Below are 22,018 nucleotides of genomic sequence, written 5' to 3'. Positions count from 1 at the left end.
ACTGAAGTATTTATCAACTTTAATGGACTTTTAAAAAACTCACAGAAAGGAATAAATATTAAAATTAATTGCATTAGAAATGATTATTTCTGCTGTTGATTTTGACAAGAATTGAGATGGGGAAGCACACATGCATTTTTTATTGCAAATTGCAAATTCTAGTTGGTGTTTTTCAATCGTTTAATTTTTTGGAGTGAATTTTATGAGCATTAAACTCAGGTAAAGGAAACATTATTATGGTGACCATAATAAATTAGTCTAGGTAATAGATACTTAATCAGTATCTTTAAGGTTGCTTTTTTATAGGTGGTTTAAAAGTTTGATGTTTACAGTGTGGCTGATGTCAGCAAGATATACTAGAAAGTAGATCAGTTTTTCTTTGTCTAGTCCAACATTTTCTAGGATGTTTCAGCAGTTATCTAGGCAGACTGTTTTAAAGCATGTATGTAATAAAATATAAGTGCTCAGATGTGTATGACTGGCAGGTTTTATAGAGGGTCTTCAGAAAAAAGGCTAATATCCCTTTAAAAAACATATGAAGCCTGGGAGAGAGTTTAGAGCAAGCAAGAGCACTGTGGTGTTGACAGCTTTATATCCCTGTTGGGTAACATTCACTTACTAGAATTGGCGTCCCCTCACAGTTAGTAATTCACTCCATAAGGATTTTGAAAAAAGAGATGATTAATAGTTAGGATATTCATATTTGTGAAATCATTGATTAAAACTTGTGAATCTGAATATTTTTTAAAGGAGAACGTTATTAAGGATTTTGAAAATAAGAGTTTAAGGATCCCTTAACATATATTACCATATTCACCAAAAACATTCTGCTGTACATAATGCTTTAGTATGGCAAATTAGGATAGAAATTTATAGCCACGCCAATGAAGTATTAGGGAGAAAGCAGCAAAACATGGTACTTCCTTCCCCCCCCCCCCGCCCGCCCCAGATTGAATCAAACTCAATTAAACTCAAATTATTAAAACTCAAGTAGAGTTTTAATAATTCTTGTTTTTCATTCAATTATTAATGTAAGCCTTTTACTTTTTAATTATTGGTTTAAAGAAAAAATGACTTTCATATGGATTTATTTAAACTGTATGGACAGTACTCGAATACTCCAGATTATTTTATCATTCAAAAGAGGTTTTTAAGCATTACATATCTTTTTGACTTTGTTCAATTTCACGTCTTTTTTTTCATGATTTTTTGGTGCAGTTTTCAAAGAAAATGTATTGAAGGTTATTTAGGTGTAGGGGATGAATGTTATGACATTTGTTTTATTCTTGAATTAGAATTTAATATGCTTCTCAAAAAGATGATTTTATTTTGTTGAAGAATTGTCTGTCTGAATGACTCTTTTACAGATACTTTCCCCAAAGTAGATGAGCTAGCCTTCTCTGTTACCATGCAGCCCTTTCAAAGACATAACTGTCTTGTTGTAGGGAAAAAGAATTGTTACATAACACGTACTGATGTGTTCAAATAGAAAAGCAAATGTGATCAAGATTGTTCGGCAGGGTCTCATTTGGAGTTGAATGTTATCTGCAACAACAGTTAGTTTAATTGTCTACACACGGAACATTTCCTTAGAAGTAGATAGAGTAAGGATTAAAGTAATAGATGTTACACATCCATCAGGTCAGGTAAACATAATAACTATTGTAGTGGGAAGTTTTCCTTTATGAAATGACTGCATGTATGAAAGTTTGTAAGTTACTTGGTGAATTGGAAATATATTATCATCTGAAGGTAGGCTTGGACAAAAAACTCATCAAATTAATTTTAACAAAAAGATGAACATAATATTTATTTCTCCTTATGATAAAATTCAATGTCACTTCCTAGAAAGAGAAAAGAGTCTTTTTTTCTGAAAAAGGTTTCTTTTCCTTCTCCTTTTCTGGCTTCATTTTAGATCTCTTAAATAGAATCAACTTAGCCTGTGGGGTCATCCAGAATATCCTCTCTGTTTTTGCTGAGACAGAAAAATAGCCCTAAGTGTTTTCAGTCTTTGGCCTGTTATTAAAATAAAGACATATTTGGTTAAAAATATATGCAATTGAACATGCACATTAAACAGAATATAGGGTATCCACCCATCCAGTGTCCTAGGCATAATTTGATGTTTAAAGTGTCTTTGGAACTTTTAAATTCCATCTTGAGAAACCCACTGACCATTATATATTTGAGTTTTCAAGATCAGTATAGTGAAATTAAAAAAAAAAACCTATTAGCAGTCATCCGAGGTATATTTTATGCTCATAGAAAAATGACCATTTTATTCAGCATATGGACAGCAGTGAGTAAGTTCAGAACAGTTGGGATATCCAGTGCTAATTAATTCTTTTTTCCCTTTATGAGGATGCATGCCATTTACATCAATAAGGAAGAAAGGCAGCTTTATTGACAATTATTTATTGGACAGTTGAGCTAAATGTTATTGACATTAGTGAAGTTTCAATAATTCTGCTAGACCCTTTGCCGTTGTTGGATACATCTAAGAGGGTGGAAAGCTATGGGGAAATTAGCAGGAAAATTATGCTATGCATGGATAAATTTATTCTCATGTTTTTTTTAAAACATGAAATGTCAGGGCATAGCCTTCCTCAGTTGAAAGTAGAATGCATTTAATAGTAATAGAGAATTTCTAAAAGATTTCTCCACCCCGCCCCACTCCCAGCTTGGACCACTATTTACTTCTGACACCTTTCTATTCCAATTTAAGTTGCTACTAAAAAATGCACCAAGAAGCAAAAATTCCTATAAAACCATAGGTTAGTGCACTTGCTCTAGAATTAAATGACCTTAGCTCAAATCTCTCCTACCCTGCTTACTATCTCTAGGACCTGTGGTAATTCTCTTGATCTCTCTGGTCTTCAGTTCCCACTTTAGTAAAATTCATGTGTGTGTGTGTGTGTGTGTTTTGTGAGAGGGTAGAATAGATGGTCTATGAAGTCCTTTGTACCTTTGATCCTATGAACTTATAGCTATCAACATACTATGTATACAATATTAATCATTCAGTTTACTTTTTGTATTAGCAGCCTAAGTTTGTGCTTAGTTACTTATAGTACTCAATACAATAGAAAATATTTGATTTCATTTTTGCTAATAAATGGAACTTTCTCTCCACCTTTGTACCAATGTGCCAGAGTCTGGTAACATTCATTTTTTTTCCTCTTTTTTTTCCATGAATGATGAGATACAATGGCATTTTGGAACATATTTGAAGATGGAGTGTGTGACAAAAGTTGTATGTGTAACAGTTTGTCAGTGAAAAGTGACAAGTGGTAAATGACAAATGAAACTCTGGCACTGCTACTCTTTATTTTGATAAAAATGTCTCAATTTGCAGTGATATAATACTGTTTCATATTATTTCATGAGTAGTGTTAGATGCATAAGTAGAATTTAAATTTTGTGAACGGAAAATTAGCAGCCCAGTTATCTTTTCAGAAGCTTTGGCAGCAAGTTTTTCCCAATCCCCTATCTCCACCCCCAGAGGATAAGAACAGCAGTGAAATATTGGACCTGACCCATATATTTTTTAACTCCTTATCCTTCTTTCTTTTTGGATAAAAGAATCACTTCTGAGATAACTGAAAATGGTTACAAATAGGAGATCTTTCAGTTTAGCTTAAAATAAATTAGAAAGTTTGCCTTTAGTTTAAATTCTTTTAGAAATAATTCCCTTTAAAGACTAACTTGGATTGTACTAGTTCTTCCTTAATAGTAGCAGCCACTGCAGTTCTGTAGTTATTTAGAGTGCCTATAAAGAAACTTGTGAAAAATAGGTCATTTTGTTGCAGCATGCATTTGAAGTTTCTAAAACATTTAGGGGTATTAAAATCATCTTTTTACATGTAATGGGTTTATGATCTGACGACATAACTAAAATGATATGAATACTCCAAAGTAAAGTGAATGCTATAAGTGCAACACAGTTAAGACAAAAAAGAATTGAATCTTTAAGGATTTGGGGGGAAAAATAATTTGTATCCTCAAATATGTTATTTTCCCTTTTATGTTTCAAAATGGCTTCTTTTCTAAGTAGTGAGTATGTACTTCCTACTTAGCATAAAAATGCTTAATATTGTCAAGTACTGAAAATGTACTTCTAATAAAAGAAATTTTGTTGATATCATAAAACATATATCACTTTAGTTTTTTTTTAAATCAAGATTGGTGCTAAATGACAAAATCTATTTCATTTAAAAATTAACATTTAAACCTCAACGAGAATAATGAAAAGAAGCTGGTCTAACCAAGTCTAAGTGAAAGATAGAGCTTGCGATGGCTTCTATTTGTTAAAATCTTTTTACTTTGAAGGGAAAAAAGAGGTGTCATTGGAGCCAATAAAGGCTGGACTTTTCTCAGCTATTTTACTATAACATTCAATTCATATAATACAATTGGGATAACTTCAAAAGCAGAAATAAAACTTAACTTTTGGTGACAGTTTTTTTTTCCTTTTCAATTCATGTCTACTCTTCAAGTTAAAATTACTTGAATTTGTAATTACTTGTTTTGTCAAAAACAAATGCAGCAAGAATGAGGCTATGAAAAGCAACTACCTGAATACCTGTTAAATACCCGTCTACTATCTGCCAGACACTATGCAGTTATACCCTAACCAGATATAAAATAGAGGAAGGAGTCATTTAGCTGTCATAGTGGAGACTCAAATGTATTCATTAAAATACAATGGAGAAAACACTGCATTAAAATTGGGATCTATGGGAACAGTGCTGCTAATAAAAGGTCAACTGCAATGAGAAGAACTCTGTGATGAAATTAATCAGGTGATTACTAAAATGGAAGACAAACTAACAATTAAAAAAAATTAGCACAGCATATGATTATACACAATCTTATATAATTAAAAAAGTGGAATAAGGTATTTGAAATAGCACCACCAAAGATAAGAAATTAAGAGGTGAAATAAAAAGAGATACTTTCAAGCCACCATACACCTGAAATTAATGCCTTTTATACCTTAGTGCGTAGTGTCCACTAAGTGCTGCTCAGTCACTGAAATATGCAAAGCTGGTTTGGTGTCTTCCTTTGTTTCCATGAAGACTTATGCAGAGATGGGGGAAAAATGCCTAGAGATTCTGCTGAGAACAAATGTTTCCCAAAGCTTTAAAATCTGACAGAGGTGATTAGTAGGAATATTTTTTATAGCAATTTGAATTTGATCACATTAACTGCAGATACATTTTTCCTTCTTTTAAAAGGTAATTTTTGCTTTTTGGCTTTGCCTTTTGCTTGGAAGCGTATGTGTTAGGCTACTTTTAACTAAATGTGATCAATATTTTGTTGCTTTTAAGGTTTTTTTTTTTGCACTCAAAACTATGTTAGTCTGCATGTCAATGTGATTTTCAGAATGTGCAAAACACCATTTCACAAACTCAAAAGGAATATCAAAGGAGACACAGTTAATATTATTTTCGTATCTATTGACTAAACTGTGTTTTAAAATAACCAATATTTTCTTCCATTATTCATAATGTTACGGTGGGCAAAATTTAACATTTTAAATAGTTAGTAGGTAAATATGTGCCCATTTAAAAATTCCTTGAATTAGATGATATTATTGCAACTTACCAAGAACTTGCTTTTGTCATAATCCAAAGATGCTATCAGAGCAACATGATAAATGTCTCTCTAAGTGTTGTAGTAAAAGAAAATGACTTGTATTCTGAGGCAGTGGATAGTTTATGTTGTTTTGGACCCATTTCCCAAGCAGTGATCGAAAACAGATTACAATAACAATTATACAGTCAGAAGATGCAATATCCATTTCTGTTTTAATTGAGTGAAAGAATAATAAAAACATCATTAAGAAAAATGAGGTGGACCTGTCACACAATGTACAAATTTTTAGACTCAGAGAAGATGCAGAGTAACTGGAGTGCTTTTAGTTTATTTTATCACATTTATTAGCTAAAATTGGTTTGGTGGAAAAGAACATTCAGCTCTTTATAAAGGTCACTGAAGGAGTCCATGGGAACTGATCGTTAATGAGACCTTAAAAGTGGTTGCCTTTTCATTCCAGTTTGGAGAACAGTTTACCTTTTCTTGTTCATCTATCATTTTCTACCGCCCCACCTTTTTTGTTTTTTTAAAGAGGTAATGATAGGAAGCTCATCCAGCGAGGTAACTCCAGGCTTACCCCCTGTTGACTTAAGTAGGAGCTTTGCCTCTATCACATAAAGGTTGTAGCTCCAGAAGGGCCTAGCTAGTTATGAACGTAGTGCTCCTTCACCCTCCATCCCCACCTTCTGACCTAATTGAAGGAGAAGGATAGAGTAAAAGGGTTTTATTGACGGAACAGGGCCTATACACTTGTTTTGCTTCAGCATGTACATGCTTGGGGGTGGTTGGGAGATGAGGGGAGGGAAACTGAAGCCTTTCCTTTTACATATCAGGATAACTCTACTTGTCACACGAGACATAACAGGCTCTGAGCTCGATCAGCAATAATTTGGACCATTAAGTTGATAACCTCTAACATTGCTGGGCTTCTTGCTGACACTCCCCAGAGGTGTCCTTTCAACAGCTTGTTAGGGAACAGGAAGGAGGAAAGGAAATCAGTGGCCAGTTTTCTACCTTCCTAGACCTTGAATTTCTTAATTTATTCACACAGACTCTGAGCTATGAGGAGCTTGGGAAGTGGCTCAAGACTCCATGGTAGTATGAAGACATTATGGCATGAAGTAATTCTCAGGTTTTGTAATAGCTGATGCTCAAATTTGGACTCAGGTATACATTAAAAATTCCTTTTGCTTGTCAGTGAGCCCTTTTTTTGGTGTAGCAGTTTGACTCTTTTCTTAGATAGTACATGAAGCAACTGGTAGAAGTAAAGGAAGAAGCTAGAGTTGATAATTTTTGGTAGAGACCTCAAAATCTTAGGACTGTTTAAAACATGTCTCTCCATATCCTTCCCAGAAAGAGGTCCCCAGTGCCCACCTCTACCCCCAAACATACAATAAAGCAAGAGTCCCTGTTCTGCTCCTTGTTGTACTGTGGCTATTTCAATACCAGAAGACTAGTTAATAATGCTTTCATTAAAATACTTTTGTTAGTAAAGTTTTTTTAACTTTAAAATTTACATACATAGCATCATTGACTAACACTGCAAAAGTTATGCTCCATAAATGGTTCCATTTTTCAGGTTGTCATAATTTAACCATAAATGTTAATTTTGGGTGAAACTCGACTTACAGTTTCTTCACCCTGGAGGGAATTTTTTGTTGAATAATTTTTAAAAATGTTGTTTTTTCATATGTACATAAGACTGCCCTCCTAAATAAACAAATTAATAGTCTACAGCTACCTTAAAATACCATTCTAATCCAAAGTGGGAAAATTTCAGTAATTTTCCATGCGTTCATATTGTAAACTAGTGCTTCTGATAAAAACCAAAAACCAAAAAACATTTGGTTTCTTAATCTTAGGAAAATGGTTGAGATGCATGTGTATTTTTTTCAGGTACTTTTGCTATCTTTGTAACTGTTTTGTCATAATCTGTATTGCTTATTTGTTTTTTTTTTACCCAGTAATGATTGATACTTTTTTGTTGTTGTTTAATTGACACTTTGTAAGCCAAGGAACTTATATAGTAAAAATTATTTGACAGGATTGCATTTGGTGACTTTCTTTAACTCCTGACAAGCATTTCCTCTAGTTTTTTGTTAGAAACTGAAGGATATGGGGCAAGTTTGGATTATTTATATTGATATATTGATACATTATGAATTATTTTGAACTATAAAACTTCTCTGTCATCTGTTTAAAAACAAACAGCTTCTGAAACCCCTATGTAGATGAGAACAAGGAGGGAGGACAGTTTACTTGAGGGTCAGTGGGGTTGTGAATAGTGCTACTATAGTAGCCAGCTTTGCCCAAGTTACAGGATAGAGATGTTGCATTCAAGTCTGAGTAGTATTTATTAGACAGGGCATTAGAAGACCAAAAGTTATCTGTGGGTGAAGGGAGCATACCCTGCCTCTCTCCACTCTCCAAAAAAGGAATTATAATCTCTTGGAAATTTAATACACCTTAAGACCTAGGAGAAGACAGTTTAGAAGCATGAACAAGTTATCCCTGGTTTTCTTTGCTATGAATCAATCACTAAACAATAGTATAGTGTAAGGTTGCTATAGATGGATGTCCCTTCAGCCCCTTACCCTTAACACATGACCCCTCCCCTCAAAATAAATCTCTGTTTACAATCTCAGACTTCGAGTTGGAGCCTGAAACAGGCTTGTACAACTGACTTATAAAGGCCCAAAGAGTAGGATTAAAAAAAATAATCATTGAAAGACTGCCAGTGTTGTCACAAATGTCCATTAGTTCTGGCTTTGAAAAGTGTAGGAACTGTAGGAAAAAATGCTGTGACTTTACCAAGCTTTTTGGCTGCTGTGAGCTATTTGGGGTAGGCCAAATAGGTTTGTGATGGACACTATGCAATCTTCTGTTTAATGTATAGAATTCCAATTAACACTCAGTTGGTCGGTGTATAAATGTAACTCTTTTCACACTGTTCCAAGTAGTTAGTCAAAAACAAGCCACAAAGTAATTCCCCAGGCCCCCAGTAAAAAGATTTACAGCGAAGTGATTCTTAGCCCCATAATGGGACTGTTGTAGGTTTGTATTTGATATTTATAAGGCTGGAATATAGTCCATATACCCGAACCCAGCATTTATTGTAAACAAGTTAACTGCCAACAGCTTATATTATGTCAAACATAATTATATTGAAGATTGATGCATAACTTGAAAGTAAGTTTGGGAGAAACTGATAGTTATTACCTACTAGGGGCTCTCTGAGTCCCTTTTTCCTTTGATACAGTCTCATGGTGAAGTCAACTTTCTTACAGTCAGTTGCTCTTAAGCATAAATAATATTGCCATGTTTATTCTCCAAAAATGGAGAATTCTCATTTATTTTATTTTATCATTTTGCACACTGGATTTGTATTTTAAAATTATGTCCTGTAGGCATTTTATGTACAGAATCTCTTTGGCTGAATCTATACAGTGAATTAAACAAAATGGCATTAAGACAACATGGCTAACTGTTTCACCATAGTAGATACTGAAAAGGCATTTTGGACCACATTAGAGCATAGTAAACATATGTAAGCCCTAAAATAAATCTTTTATGTTCCCAAATTATTTTTAAAAAGGAATTTTGACATTTTATTTCAGTTTTTCACATTGGACATACTTAAGTGAGAGCCATTTTGAAACTGTAGCTTCCTATACATATATATATATATACATATATGTATGTGTGTGTATAAATTATTATTGTTATTAAAAGGTTAAAGAACCACAGAATGCCAGGAATTTGAAAGAAATGAGACAATTCTTTGATCATTGTAGAGTCTCAGGTTCAGAAATACTCAAAGTTTGAGAGAGACTATTCTCTAGCTCCTGCTCTTTTGTTAAGGACTTAGTATATTTTTTCTCTTTGGAATACCGACTTGCTCTCCTGTTCATTCTTAGCCTAAAATATTGCCTTGTGTGTTGGTGGAGGGTTTCAAATTTAGTAGCAAAAAGTAGTATTCTTCTTTGTATCAGTGGTGTTGAAAGCTATACCATTAAGTCAGTTTAGGATAAAAATAGAATATTAAAAGATTTTGTATAATGTTAATTTTTTCACTGGTACAGTTCTCTGTTTGTTTATTTTTTAAAGAACAATACTTTTCCTGTCCACAAATAAATAATCCTACTGAAGAAAAAAGACATTTTAGAATCATAAAGTGGATAGGGACATTTGACTTTTTCGTAAGAGTGTTTGATTCTTTTTTCAGTCAGATGCTATTTCTTATTAATCTTTTTTCTTTTTATTAATCTAAGAAAATATCATTAATGGTATAATTGAGTATGTAAATATGGTGATTATGGTTATGTTCTTCTCGTAGGGATACTTGTATTCTTGTTTCCTTACTTCTGCAAGCAATGTTTCTTTTTTAAAAATTGAACCAGTCCCAGTCACAATAGTAATACCTCGATGATTACAAACCAGAGATGCCAATATTCCCTAAGGGAAGTGGAGAATATTTAGACAGTAGTTTTGCTCTTACCTCCCTTTTCCTCTTCTTCTTCCTTCCATATCCCCTGCAAATATCTGTCCTTTTGAGAGATTGATTTAGGATTATCTTTCTATGCATTGATTTCTGATGCAAAACTCAGAATCCATACCTGTTCAGAACATCTGGAAGACTGACTTTTAATGGTCCTTTTGTCTAAAGGTTTGTGAATCTTGCTTTCATTTTGTAGTGATAGTCCTCTAGCAGTCCATTAAGTATCAATAAAATATCTGTTGTTTATGCATCTAATCAGAGATATCAGGTTTTTTTTTTCCTACAAGGAGGCATCCTCTTGCATTGACTGTTGCTGTGAAAACTTCATTTTCCACTTTTTTATTTGATAAAAATCTCTTCACTACAGTATGATTTCCTTTGAGATTTCGTACCAGCATTTGATCTCAATTTTTAATAATTTTGGTGGGCTTAACTCCCATAAGAAAACATGCTTGTATGATGTTATATTCCCACTTGAGGACTGAGTAGCCTTAAAACCTTGTCTTGCTCAGAACTGAGAACTTGGCTTTTTTATTAATTCCTTGCCAGAAAACCCAAGTACAGCAGATCTTTCCATAATACCACAATGTTGAAATTAATCAAGCTGTTTGTGAAATTGTTTAAATTAGCTGAAATAATACCCAGGCAGATCTGAAACCTGGACTTGGAACAAATTAACTTTAATCTGAAGGCACTTGTTATGGGCTTTTACTCTAATTGTGGTATTTATTGGTGGTAAACAAACAACCCACAGTGGATACAGGGAAAAAATACATAGGGACCTCCATTAGCTTCATCATTTGCTCATTGTCACTTTTATTACTTTTTCTCTCTGAACCTATACTGTCCAATCTTATTTGCAGGATGAACAAGGAGCAGAAGTCCTGTCATTAAGGGATAAGACTATAGATCTTTTGTACTGCAATTATTCAAGATTTGCATGGTATCCCTTCAGATTATTGGAGGAAAGAATCCCAATTATTTTTGACCTAGAAATTTTTAAACAGCTGTCAGAGATTTACATTTTATGTTGACTTCCAAACAGCATTCTGCTATTTTCCTTTGGCCATCTTTCATTTACTAGACTTGAATCTAGGAAGATTGTGTTAGTATGGTGCTTGAGTAGAGTTGGATGGAGTTGCAGGTGTAACCATCATTGTCTTTGGGATCTCCACATGCACAAATCCAGTGCACAGTATATGCCATGGCATTCTGCATCAATGGAATGGCATGTCTTAGAGATGATAGGTCCAATATTGTTTGCCAACAGTGATCATGTGATCTGTCAGTCTTTCCTCAGAGAAGATGGAAAAAACTCCTTCATTGATTTGAGCTGATGATCTCAAGGAAGGGGTTCTCTTCCATTTCTATTGCCTAGAAGCATATTAGGGTCAAAATGCTTTGTGCATCAGAAGTGTTTCACGTGTGTAAAGACAACTGAGGAGTTGTAAAAGAAAAGCAAAATTTATTAGTGCTTGAATTAATGGATTGCTTCAGGCAGCCCCCTGAAGTCAGGATGGCTATCTAACTGAATTTCAATGTGCTTGTTATAAGCATCAATTTAGAGAAGGAAAAGGATTGTAATTATTTTTATCCATCCTGATTAGAAGCCTATATGGAATGTTGTGGTGCATTAGAGACCTCAGGACATCTCATTGTTTCTATGCCTAGAGTCAACTTCATATTTTTTGCTGAAGGGACTTGTGAGTTGGATTATGTCAGGTTGGACATGGCAAAGTAGTTGAGTCTTGCCTTTGATTATTAGTTTAAAAAACAACTATGAAGGACTTTTTTATTTCTACAGTGAATAGAATTTATTTGGCCATTTCTAGGCTCAACTTAATGAAATTTCCATTTTCAATGTGGGCAAGCCACATTGAAAATAACCTTAGGAGAATTGCATATGGTCTAATCCTCAACTCATTAGACCCTCCAGACTATGCTTGACTCCTTTTTGGGTCATTTTTAACCACTGGGCTCTCAGAAACTAGATTGACTGTGGCTGGAATCAGTGGACAGGGATTACTTATATGCCTACTTTTAGCCTTAGGGTGTCTTATTCTAGAGGTGCTGCTAATTTACAAAGCAAACTAGGTACAGTATGAATAAATAGGACTGGGAAGGCCTTTGAATTAAGAAGGGTTGGGGAAGGCTTCTTTTAGAAGGTGGTATTTTATTTGGGACTTAAAGGAAGCCATAGCAGTCAGTAGTCAGAACAGAGGAGAGATAACATTACAGCATGGACAACAGCCTGTAAAAATGCCTGGATTCAAGACGAAGTAGGAGGAACACCAAGGAGGCCAGTGCCAAAGGATCAAAGAATACAGCGGAGGGTGTTAGAGGTGGGGCAAGGAGTTGAATGCCAAACAGATGGTTTTATATTTGATCCTGGTGGTGATAGGAAGCCCCTGGAGTTTATCGAATGGGGGAGGATGTGGGAGGGGGAAACAGGCTGTGGACAGACCTGTGCTTTAGGAAAACCACTTTGACAGTTGATTAGAGAATGGATTGGAGTGGGAAGAGATTTGTGTCAGGCAGACCAACCTACAGGCTGCATAGTTCAGGCAGAAGTGATGAGGGCCTGCACCAGGGTGGTGACAGCTTCAGAAGAGACAGTGGCACATGTATTAGAGATGTTACAAAGGTAACAAAGGTCCAAGCTTTGGCTTTTTCTTTTTCTTCCACAATAGTGACAACAGTAAGTCTAGAGGTAGAGGAGAGGGTAGTATAAGAATGACAGTAAAATCTGTTGATATACATCATTTGTAGGTCAGATTGCCTTGACAGTGAAATTTTGTCTGAAATGTCAACAATTACATATTCCCTTGTGAAATTACCACTTTTTCAAATGTAAATACCTTTGCTTTGACTAAGTGGGTATTAGATGTATACCCCGCCCCTTAGTATGAATGAATTCATTAAAATTGTTTTCTACCCAATTACCTAACCTAGGTATTAGGACCCCCAGGGAATGAAAATTTTGTTTGGGGTTAACAGAAAGTACAGGCACATAATTTTGGAGAATGAAGCAATTTGGGGAAGAAAGGTAGGGTGAAGTGGGTGCCACCATGCAAGTCTTAGGTAGCATGAATGTACTTGGGGAGAAGCTGAAAAAGCCATACAAAAATAGTTATGGGAGGATGACACTGATGTTATTTTCAATTTTTGCCTAAGCTTAGTTTCACACCCTAGAAAGGAATTTATTGTTTTCTGACCCCAAACTCAGACTAATATCATTAGTGCCATGAAACATTTCTATGTTAGATCTTCACTTTTGTGTTTGTGTTTCCAGAAGTTGTTATCACCGTGCTTGGAAAAATAGTGTTAATGATTTTTTTCATTCATTTATAGTTTAACATTATGGTGTAAATGGGCTTTTGTGGGTTGCCCAAGGGAACCTAACTATCATTTATAATCACTCCTTTTTTTTTTTCTATTGGAATGAACTTTTGGAATGAAATTTACTTGTAAAGTTGGGAGGTCCAGGGGTAGGCGACGGAGGTTTTGTAGTACAGAATGCTCTTGATTCATAGAGTTCTCTTAAATCCTGTTTCTGAGTGGAATCGTTCTTCAATGTCCACAGCCAGAGATTATATCCAATGTGTAGTGCTGGGAACTGGGTTTGACAGTGAATGTTGGCAAGATATTTCTATTCCTATCTTTGTGTGTGTATGGAAGAAGTTGTTTAGCAGATAGTTTGTTGACTATTCTTTTCCCAGTAAATCTGCATTAGAATAAATTTCTTTCCAGAGCACAGAATTGTCTGAAAGTACCTAAGTTATTTTACCAGTTGATTCTTTAAGGCAGAATTAGGTTTAGTATTTCTGGCAGTAGTTTTCCACATTTTATTTATTTTGCTGCTGTAATGTCCTTAGCACTTTATCCCAGGTTGAGTTCTATTTTCAAAGGACAGATATGAAAACCCCTGCCCCAAAGCCTTTTTAATCTGCAGCCAACATTATGAGCACACAAGGTGAAAGTCCCAGATATGATACAGGCAACAGAGAGTGGGAGCTAGTCCTTGTAATGGCAGTTCTTCAGCAAACAGGTGGGTTTTTAGAGGAGTTTTTCAGAAGAAGGGAGGAGAAATGCTAGATGCCTATCATTTTGAAAGGCTGGACTCCTGTCATTTAGGAGGCAGTTCTAAGAATAAAGAGTGGCTCCAAAGATGGGTGAAGTGGGTGAAAGTGGGTGAAAGAAAGAAAGGTAGCTCTATTCTAGACCATATTTTCATCAGACTTTTTCCTACTTACCTTGTCCTATTCCTCCTTTACTGAACACTGAAAAATTGCTAGTTTTTCTTCTGTGTCATTAATATGTATACTTTTAGCTAACATTTACATGTGAGACTTTTGAAGTGGTACTTATTTAGTGATTCTCCCCCTAAAAATGCCAGGTGTTGGACTTGTGTGTTTTCAGATTTTGGACATCTATCTGTCTGTTCACTCTACCCTGTTCACTCTACCCCATTTCAGAGTGTTAATGTGGGAAGTTAGTGGGGGTAGGGGTGGCTCGGGGGTAATTCCTAGTTCATAACATTATTCTGAAGAATAGATAGCACAATTAAAATGCTTCATAAATGTTTTTAAAAGATATTTTAGAAATGATGACTCTAGTACTTTGATCCTCTAGATGACAAATTAATCATTCCAATGAGTGTGCCAGAACATTCCCCCCTCCCAAGTTATCCTTTCCCTAACCTCAGCCTTATATTGTCAAGGTTAACCTTCATAACATTATAAAGTAGCCATTTTCAAAATCACTTGGCTATTCACTGCTGCATAAACTATACAAATTGGGCTTAAGAATTTCATTTAATGGGGAGAATGGAGGAGAAACACTGAAAAAGTTAAGTTAATCTAGTTATGAATAGAAAGAACAGACTGCATTCATTTTAGGAAAGAGAGAATCATAGATTTAGACTTTTAAAAGATCTTAGAAGACAACTCACCTAACCCCCTAATTTTATAAATGAAGAAATGGAGGCCCAGTGCATGGTTATGTGACTTGCCGAAGGTTACACAGGTAGTAACTAGCACAGGTGGGATTTTAATGCAGGTCCTCTGATTCCAAATCTAACATGCTTTCCATTAGGTGATCCTCATGGACTTTTTTGTTTTGTTTTTGGGATTTACCCAGTACTGTTAGAATCATATATAATGTTTCTCAGCCCCTAGAGATATAGAACAGAGGGAGAGAAATAACTAGGATGACTACACGTATAGTCATATCCATATTTTCAGGCATCCTTTTTGGAAGGAGGTGTTCTGTTGAAACGCTTTGCTGATATTTGCATGTTGGTAGTTAGCTTTTAATATGGTGTTATTAATGCCACCACCTCTTTTGCCATAGAGCAAATTGTATAAGTTAAGCAATTTTTCTCACAGCATTGAGTGAGGCCAGTAATATATTATCAGTCTTGTTCTTGGACTCATTATCAAGTTTGTGATATGAGTTGTAATAAGAATTTTGGTATGTATAGTGTGCTGAAAATTATACAGTGTACCCCAATGGATGGACCAAAGTGATCTGTCCATGGTAGACTTTAATATCAGACCTCATGCCTCACTGTATTTTAGATTAGCCCTAGGAAATGTCTGACTTAATCTCATTTTCTTCATCTCTAAAATGGGTACAATAATGACCTGCATCATAAGGTTGTTTCAGGGATAACAAAAAACTCTGGTAAATACTTTGCACAGAAACAAACAAACTTTAGGAAAGTTGATTTTAATACTTTGATAATACAAATTGATCTTCACAAATAACAGAACAAATGATTATTAGTAAAATAAGTATTCATTTTAAAGGGGATCCTGTGTTTTTATACTTCTATGACAATGAAATTTACCATTTGTTCCAACTGCAAGGACAATATTTATTTTTAGCAAATATTTGGAGCAGGGGGCCTATCTTCTAAATTCAACCCCCTCAGTTGTAAGGAGCTTAGCAAGATTTATAATCAAAGGGTTCAGAGTTTTCTAATTGATCATCTGGATATAGGCTTGAGCTATAATTTTAAAAATGCAGAAAGTTGCATGCTGTAGAATTGTCATATTGGAAAGATGACTTTCTTTTATCTCCTAGAACATTTCCCTTTAACTCCTTCTGTCATTATATTTTCATTTACTTCTATGTTTGCTTATTCTAATTTAAATTTTTAATCCCCCTTTATTTTAAATTAATTTTTGAAGTACTTTCCTATTTTAAAATATTTTCTCCAGAACGGTGACTTTCACACTTTGGTGTGCTTATAATTTAATTTTTTCTACTCAAGAATACTTGAATCTCTGTCTCTGTCTGACTGTTGTTCTCTCTCTCTCTCCCTCTCTCCCTACCTCCCTCCCTCTCCCTCTCTCCTCCATCCCTCTTTCTTTCGCTCTCTCCTCTCTTTTCTCTTTATAGTTTCTTCCAAAGGGGTTTCTTGTAAAGGATTTTTGAGTCTACCTCTCTACTTCCTTTCCCCAAATCTTGTGTTTCAGTGTTATCCATTTCCCTTGTGGTCGTACTTAGTAATTGCACTTCTTTCTACCTTTGCAAAGATTGCATTCTACTATAAAACTTTTGTTTTTACGCCATATACCAGTTAAAAAGCATCTTTCTTAGGGGTTAACAAAGGTCAATTGTAATTCTTTTTTTATGTGACCCTTTCGTAGAAGGGGCTTCAGTTATTTTAAGTATGTTAGTTCAAAAATTATCTCTAAATCCATGAGATAAATGGCAAGTGTCATCACCATCTTCTTATAAAAAGAGAAACTAAGGCATAGCAAGGTGAAAGTAACTTGCTTCAAATATCATGGCTAATTCAGTCAGAGCCAAGCCTGAACAAGAGCTTATGACACCATTATCACTCATAGTTCATGGAAAATGTGCTGGATTTGGTGCTATAGGACCTGGTTTCAAAACCTAGCTTGTGACCTTGGACAAGTAACCTAATCTGTCTGGGACTCAGGTTCTTCATTTATAAAATGTGGAGGATTTAACTAGGTGGTCTTTAAGGTCCCTTCCAGCTCAAAATCTATCCCATGACACTTATTAGTTGTATGATCATGTGTGAGTCACTTATCCTTTCAGAGTCTTTTCATCAGGAAAAGGGGTATAATAATACTTGTACTTCTTCACAAATTTCTTATGAAGAAATCACTTTGAAAACCATAAAATCACCACATAAATATAAAGTGTTATGTTGTTTTGTCATTGTGGTAGCTAGAATTTATTAGATGCTTATGTATTCATGGGGCTATCTTAACCTTTGGCAACAACCAGCTATTGCTTCCATGCAATTATCATTAAGGACACTGATCTGAAATACTTAAAAAAATGTCATTGGCTTGAAACCACCATCACAGCTAGGTTTTTGAAAATAATATCCCATAAAGATAGTGCACATTTGTGCATTGGTTTTCAATTTCATATACATTTTCATTTAATTCCTAATGCTTAGGGAAAAAGGAACAGGGCTTCAAGATTTTTGTTATCCACAGAATTAAGAAGACCTAGCCACTGAACATGTTATAAAGTTCAGAGAAACTGAATTCTTTTAAATTATTTATCTGTTATTTCTGACTGTCTCTTAATTATTGATGCCAAGAATCAGAAATAGATTTATAGTTTTGAAACCTATGTATAATGAGGTGTTGGCAATGAAATAACTTATGGTACTATGGCACCACTGTATGTATTATGTGTTCTTGAATCATTAGGAATCAATAGGCTTTCTTCAATTCAACAAATATTAAATGTCTACTGTGTGCATGGCACTGTGCTAAGTCCTGCAGAAGGATCATCTTTTTTTTTTAATCTGAGAGGTGGCCTGTTTGTTTCATTGTCACATTGTCTCCCATCCAGACTTATCCATCTAAACTAGAAATCCTACACATAGGACACATCCATTCCACAAGTTGGAGGTACTATCTGATTTTTAAAACATCCAGCTGGTGTACCATTGTATCTCTCAAGTTGTCTTTTTTTCCTTTGTCTTGATATAAAGATAACAAACTGAGCCACGTCCTTTTCTGGTTGTACAAGTCCTCTTTGTCATTTATGATTTCTCTTTCTGAAGATGCCATTGCTGAAGTGCTGAAGCCTATAATTATAGCCAGTTGATTTTTCTGAGATTGTGGTATTCATTGATTTGCCATTCTATTGCAGAATCTTGGTGTTAATGAAGGTTGTTGCTGTTTTTGGTGGTAGTAAGAAATTTGAACTTATTGAAAGTTTTGGCCCACATGATCAACTATATCAGTTATCTAATGACTAGTCTAGCTTATATGGAGAATAATTCATCACCAGAAAGCTGGCCTACCAGGTGATTCATTTTTTTTTGTCCATGGGATTTCATGAAACAGACCTAGGAGTTAAGAAGTTTAAATAAAGAGATGTTCATGACAGTCAAGTTCTATCATGGATAGTTGAGGAAAGTTTCTTAATTTTTGCTCAGGAAATTTTTATAATTCTTTGGCTAGTTCTTCAAAGTTTGTGGATTTGAATAATTGTGGAGTAATTATATTCTTCTCATATATTCTAATAATCATACCTAGTTAAAACAACAGTGCATTTAATACCACATCATTTATTTAGGTTAAGAGTTCTTGTTTCTCTTAAAAAAAAGAAATCAATCTGCTTTTGTGTCTGTCTTCACCCAACGTCTTCTCTGCGTGTATGCACAGACATTGTAAATGCTAATGCTATATGGCTATTCTTAAAAATTAACCTTCAGCAGTAAGTTGTAGGTATGTGTAACTTGTTAGACTGTTGTGTAGTCTTAATGATAATGATCATGATATTTTAGAGATAACAATTCTTAATGAGTATTATTACCATTAATAATTATTACATTTAATAATTATACCCAATACTTATTAGCTTTAATAATAATAATTAGTACATGGGAACTAGTTGAACCATTTTATTATCTTTAGAACAAAAATCTGAATCTGTTTCACTATAATTTCCAGCATGTCTTCTACCTTCTGGCTTTCAGAACAGAATGAGTCAGTAAATTCCTTATTAGGGATGCTAGAGGAAGGAACCTTCAAAATCACTCCGATTATGTGCATTTACATGTGACTTAGACTTATAGGTGCTTTACAAAACAAGTCATTTTCAGAAGGTAGCCTTTCCCATCTGTCCTACCTTCTGAGTTCACAAATGACACATACAAATAAATGCATACATAAATGCACATTCATATTCTCTGTGTCTCTCCTTCCATCCTTCCTTCTGTCTCCCCCCTTCACCTCTCCAACTTTGTATTACTTTGCTGGCACCAGCAAATAAATAAAGCCAAAACCCCAGTGAAGGTTCTTGTTTCATGATATATCAATAACAGTAGATCCTGTAAGAAAATATCAGTATTCATTTACCTCTCTGTGGGTATAGCCTTGATCTTCTAACATCTATGCTGAGTTTAGACTTAAAAGCCCCTCTGACTTGTTTACACTAAAAAGCAGTTAAAAAAAAACAAACCTCCAGTGAATTACACATTGCTTAACATTTCACACTTTAATACAAAGCAGAGAAACATTTTAATAACAACAGATTTCCAATTAGCCTCTAAAAGCCAAAAAAAGAGATTCCCTTTTCAGCTGCACCTGGTGTTGACAGTGCATTTTCTCAAAATATTTTGCAAGTATATGCTAATTTTAACATAAGTTCAATTTAAGATAAAAACATCTAGGGTCAGGGGCTTGAGGGAACTTCTTTTATGTCAGCTAATGACCAAATAGGTTCATGGATTTAAAGATGGAAGGGATCTTAGAGGTCATTTAGTTTAGCAAGGAAACTGAATCCAGAGAGGTTATCTTGCCAAGGTTACACATACAGTAAGTAGCAGAGGTAGAATTTGAATCCAGGTCCTCAAACTGAATCCATTACTCTTTCCTTTCTACCATGAGGTTTGATAAGAAAAATAAAAATAACTAAAAGGCACATTTTTCCAACTTCTTACTAGACTGTAAGTTCTGTGAAGGTACAAATTATGTTTCATCTAAACTTTGGATCTAGAACAGTGTTCCATACGCAATAGTTACTTGATAGACATTGAATGGAATTTTATTTTTGTTGCTTTTTTTGATTCTTTGCACATTCAGGAGAACAGTGCTAGTTCTGAAATAATAGAATAGCCATAGTGGATGTTTTAGAATTACATTTATTTTTAAATGGACTTCTAGGCAAAAGTAAGATTGATCCAAAAATATGAATGCTGAATGACAAATAATTTCAAATTATAGAAAATCAGAGGCCCTGAAGATCTTTCTGCTAACATTAACTTGTAGTTCTGCAGTAAGTATAGTAAGTATACCAATGTTTTGTCCAGTCTAGTTTTAAATTAAGTGATAGGGCTTATACTTCAACCCTTGGGCTAATATGCTGCAGTCTGCTAGTAATGACACACACACACACACACACACACGCACACGCACACGCACACACATACCCCACAGATTTCCATTAGGCTGATGCATCCAGGAGGCATGTTTAATCTAAACCATTTTCAAGCACAGATGAGTGACTTTTATAACTGTCTCTCCCTCATCATCATTGCTGATATTTACTTTGTAATGTTTTTGTTTTGCTTTTGAATTTTTAAAAATCCATCCAGGTTTGATGATTCCTGTTTTTTGCGTGGTGGAGCAGTTGGACAGCTCTCTTGAATATGACAACAGAGAAGAACATGCAGAGTTTGTACTGGTTCGAAAAGACGTGCTCTTCAGCCAGCTGGTGGAGACAGCACTCTTGGCCCTTGGGTATTCCCACAGTTCTGCAGCTCAGGCACAAGGTATTCATATACTTTTCTCTTTCTTCATGCTCTGTGTGTTGATTTTAGAAACTAAGTTTCCCTGAAATCATCTTCTATGAAGGGGATGAGGTACGATTTGTAGTTTTACTCTCTGGAGAAACAGCTAATATAACTTCTTTTCTCATTTGGTCACTGGAAAGCCTTATGCCTTTTGCTTTTTCTGCAAAGCATTAAATTAGAACTTTCTAGTAGTCTTCCTGGAGTCTCCCACCCCCTAGTCCTTTCTATAACTGGTCTCACATCCAAATCCTCAGATCTGTTGTCTCACACTTATCCAACCTGCTAAAACATCAGATCACCTAGAAGGTTAGGGAGCTATTGCTATATGATGCGGCTGTTAGCCTTTTTCTTTGCTTTGGGTTCATGACCTTTAAGTTTTTATTGACAGATTTTTAATAATAATGATAATGTACCCTTACTCTTTCTTGTTTTTAAAAAGGACAACAGCTCTATGCATAAAAAGTGCTTTGCAAATTTTAACATGTTATATAAATGCCAATTATTATTATTCTGTGGTCTTTTTGTAAAAAAAAATGTGCTACTTTTATGATTATTTCATTTTACCTGTTTAATGGAAATGGCATATTTCAGCACATACTACTATCCTACGGACACAATCCTATAGAAGCCATCCTGTAACTCCATTGTTTCATTCTATAGCCTGGGTCATTGTTCTATCATGCTACAGAATACAAAACAAACAAAACCTTTAGGAGAAGGCTGAAAAAGAAGTTGTCCCACTAAAATGATTATCCTTATGTGGCAACAGAAATGCCTGAATGATAGTTTTATGAGGACTGTTATATGATAGAGGGAGGTCAAATTATTTCACTTAATACTTGTGTAGCTTTTTCCACATTCAGAGATTTTCATTGTCATTTTTATGGATTCTTCTTCACAATGTTCTTTTGAGCTTGGTCAGTAATATTATTCCCATTTACTGGTAGAGGAACAGTAAGAAGCTAAATGCAAAGCTGTATGTTAATGGAGAAATAGAGAATGAAACTCCTGAGTAATAGACTTTTTATTTCTGCAAATAAATCACAGACTTTTAGAACATGTTTTAATTATTTTAACTGCTACTTAGTCATTCTGATATGCCACCTTCCTTCCTCCCTTGT

The 22,018-nt window shown here is 34.8% G+C and overlaps 1 protein-coding gene across 1 annotated transcript in view; it reads left to right on the top strand.

The window, feature by feature from the left end:
• SATB2 (SATB homeobox 2) overlaps positions 1-22,018 on the top strand; it is a 227,402-nt gene that overhangs the window by 4,370 nt on the left and 201,014 nt on the right. The window contains exon 3 of the mRNA XM_036745121.1: positions 20,700-20,876. Within this exon, the coding sequence (XP_036601016.1) occupies positions 20,700-20,876 (177 nt within the window). The remainder of the gene's footprint in view (positions 1-20,699; positions 20,877-22,018) is intronic.

This window comes from Trichosurus vulpecula, chromosome 2 (genome assembly GCF_011100635.1).
Source record: "Trichosurus vulpecula isolate mTriVul1 chromosome 2, mTriVul1.pri, whole genome shotgun sequence".
NCBI lineage: Eukaryota > Metazoa > Chordata > Mammalia > Diprotodontia > Phalangeridae > Trichosurus > Trichosurus vulpecula.
Note: the sequence above shows the minus strand (reverse complement) of the source record. Positions and strands in the feature narration are given on the sequence as shown.